Here is a 3396-nt window from a genome sequence, read left to right as displayed (position 1 = left end):
CGCCTGGGTGGCTCAGTTGGTTAAGCGACTGCCTTCGGCTCAGGTCATGATCCTGGAGTCCCAGGATCGAGTCCCGCATCGGGCTCCCTGCTCGGCAGGGAGTCTGCTTCTCCCTCTCCCACTCCCCGTTTGTGTCCCCTCTCTCGCTGTGTCTTTCTCTGTCAAATAAATAAATAAAATCTTTAAAAAAAAAAAAAAAAAGAATGGACTCTGGCACCAGCTTTGTAGGTCTGAATCCTGCTGCACTGCTAATGAGTTTTGTAACTACAGGAAAATTATTTGAACTCTTCGTTCCTCACTTTCCTCATCTATAAAATGGAAATGATAATAGTATCTACCTCATAAGGCTATTATGAATATTAAATGAATTATGTGTACTATGTAAAAATACTTAAGAGTAGCATCTTTCACACAAGTGCTACCTAAATGTTAGCTATTCTTATCGTTAAGATGGTTGTAAACTGTTTTTAAAGGAACCAAATTTTGTTGCATATTTATGCCAAGAGTGAAACAGATGTTTTACCAGGTTCTCTCATTTAATCTCCCCAATTCTTTGAGGCAGAATGATACCTACTTACACCTATTTTATAGCTAAGGGAAAGGAGGCTTAGAGAAGTAAAAAGTACTTTGCTTAATATCACTACCACAGTAGTGGCAGACTGGGAATCTGAATCTGTAGGTGACCATGATTACAAAAACCATGTTTTCCCCCGCTTTCTGACTGCACATACTCTTGAGTTTACTCAATGTAAGAGAAAGATCTAAAAGGGTGAGGATGGTCAGGAAGTACTCATGAAGAAAGTCTTTTGAGGGGCACCCGGGGTGGCTCAGTCGTTAAGCGTCTGCCTTCCGCTCAGGTCATGATCCCAGGACCCTGGGATTGAGCCCCACATCGGGCTCCCCGCTGGGCGAGAGGCCTTCTTCTCCCTCTCCTACTCCCCCTGCTTGTGTTCCTGCTCTCGCTATCTCTGTCAAATAAATAAATAAAATCTTTAAAAAAAAAAAGTCTTGAGCCAGGTCTTGAAAAAAAGCGTAAGAAAGAGAGGTGGATATATTTAAAGAGGAGTAAGATCACTCTAGGTAGCAAGTCTCTGAGAAATAGTTGATTCATTACCTGAAAATCTACTATATGCCAGGTGCTGTCCAAAGCCTTGAGAATATAGAGATAAATTGTGTAATAAGGGAGGTAAACATATTGGCAACGTCTCTCGCCTGAAAAGGAGTTTGATTCTGGTTAGCACAGAGCACAAAAGGGGCGGCAAGGAGCACCCAAACAATGGGGATGTACGTGTGCTAGGCAAGCCTTCTATACGTCGCCCTCGAGCTGAGGAGATGGAGAGTGGAGGTACCAGGAATAGAAGAGCATTCTAAGCCGGACAGAAAAGAAAGTGCAAAGGCATGGAAGCATGAGGGGGCATGGGGCATCCACGACATACAGAACAGGTGAACAGTGCTGGATACTTCAGGAATGGAGGCGGGGTCTGGTAAGGAATGCACTGGTGGGATCAAAAAAACGCTGTATTGACAGGCAAAGAACTGAGATTTTTACCTTGAAACCAAAGTGTTCGTGTCAATTTTTAAGCAGAAAAGTGAACCATTTAGTTACAACGAGGGGTATGCATTTGAGAAAGGTAAGGCTGAAGGCGGGGGCACTAATTGGGAGACGTTTGTTTTTACCAGTGGTAAAATAACCAGCAATTGTGACGGAGGACCAGCTAATAGCGGCACTAGGTGGAAAAGCCGAGAACCTGGATTTGATGCGACAATGTACTGAGCCTTGGAGAGGTTCCTCCACCCAGGGCGGAGGCTGGACTCGAACCCGCGCCCCACACCGAAGCCAGCACTCTGGCGGACTACTACGATTAAAACAGAATATACGTCTAGGGACGGAGCGGCTGTTAGGATGTTAAGATTGGGTGTCCCCCCAACTCCCCTTTCTCAGCATTTTTAATGCCGCCGCATTGTCTTTGTTTTTACTTTTTTCAGAGTTTTGCACTTCTCCCGGCACTAGAACCCCCTCAATCCCTCTCTACCCCCATGGTGGACGCCTCAGGTCCGCAGCCCTCACCTGGCCCGATCGAGATCCGGACCTGACCATCTCTCGCAGCCTCAGGGAAGCCCACACGGAGGGAAGTAAAGCCGCCCGATAAAAAGAATTAACCGCCGCTGACTCCCGGCCCCCCTTGGCCCGCCCCCCAAGCTTCCGCTTCCGGGAAGGAGCCCGCCGAACGCCGCGCCTCATCGTTTCGGGAGTACAGCCAAGGTCTCTCCAGTACTCTCAACGCAGCGCTCTGGGCGTGCGCAGTTGACCCCTCCCAGCCGCCGGCTCGTCACACACAGGCAGGGAGCGTGGGAGAAGCCCACAGCATGCGAGCGGGGCAGGGCGGGACGGGGCCCGGGGTAGGGGGGTGGGGCCGGCCGGGAGGGGCTCGGAGTGCGCACGGGGCTGAGGAGTCCCGCCCCTGAACGCCTGAAAGAAATGAGTTCACTGCTCTGTTGCGAGGGCTTCTGGTGCAGGACCTGTGCCCTGCACGAGCCGGGGGAAGTGGCGACAGGCATTCTCCAGGGTCAGAGGAAGGGACTGAGGAAGAGGGCGGTTAGGTTTCAGAAGGAAGTGGTTCGCTCTGTGTTTTGTGTGCTATTTTGAATGACTTTGTTTTTGATAGTCAATAAAAATCAATCCTCGGTCTGGTTATCTTTGCGTAATTCTGATGGCAATTTCAAAATTATTCGCTGTCGCCCTTGATCTCAGAATGATGCTCATTAGTTGGGATTTTTGTTTTACTTCCATGCATACTTGTTTACTCTTCAATCGAGGTAATTACTGTTAATGAAGAATGATTCAGTGTTCCTATATTAGCATGCTTCACGGTTTTTAATGGGAATTAGTCTTTAGTGTTTAAGACATTGAGTTTTGGGTTAATGTTTTAAATCGAATTGGGGAGAAATTAACCCAACTGATTACATTTTTTAATAGGAAGAAGAGCTACGTTTTGAAAGTCTTAGTTAAAATTAAAATAAAAATCCAAAACCTAAAATCATACTGATTTGGGGAAACCAGGTATTTAATAAATTTAGCTTTGTATTGAATTAGACTTGAAAACCTCTCCCTTTCTTCATCCCTCTCCTATAAGTGTTTAACATAGTTACTTGAGATTACAAAGTTTTTTCCTTAAGTTGACTTGGTTTTTAGAAACTTACACTGATTTTTCTTAATACATGCGTATTTTAGAAAATAGAGATAAGAAATGAAAAATCATCCATAATCCCAGGGAGTACCACTCATAGCAGTTTGGTGCATTCCCTTCTAGATTTCTCCCAACTGTATATATATATGTATAACTATATTAAAACAATAATATGATATGATGCATATTATTGTAACATGAGATTTTT

At 45.4% G+C, this 3396-nt stretch overlaps 1 protein-coding gene across 3 annotated transcripts in view; it reads right to left on the bottom strand.

The window, feature by feature from the left end:
* Nucleotides 1–2202, bottom strand: part of CCDC14 (coiled-coil domain containing 14) — a 41106-nt gene extending 38904 nt beyond the window's left edge. The window contains exons 1-2 of one of the 3 annotated variants that reach the window (XM_081832598.1): nt 2069–2152; nt 1115–1212 (exon numbers count right to left, since the gene is read on the bottom strand). Coding sequence is in view for 2 of the 3 variants with exons in the window: in XM_081832604.1 (XP_081688730.1) it covers nt 2069–2098 (30 nt within the window). In the remaining variant the exon portion in view is untranslated. Of the gene's footprint in view, nt 1–1114; nt 1213–2068 lie in introns of all 3 variants that reach the window. The other 2 variants (XM_081832604.1, XM_031032265.2) reach the window with 2 other exon arrangements.
* Between the last annotated feature and the right edge of the window lie 1194 nt (nt 2203–3396).

The sequence above is a fragment of the Leptonychotes weddellii genome, chromosome 1 (genome assembly GCF_054177405.1).
Source record: "Leptonychotes weddellii isolate Sample4059 chromosome 1, ASM5417740v2, whole genome shotgun sequence".
Classification (NCBI taxonomy): domain Eukaryota; kingdom Metazoa; phylum Chordata; class Mammalia; order Carnivora; family Phocidae; genus Leptonychotes; species Leptonychotes weddellii.
This window is presented reverse-complemented; position numbering and strand designations above follow the sequence as displayed.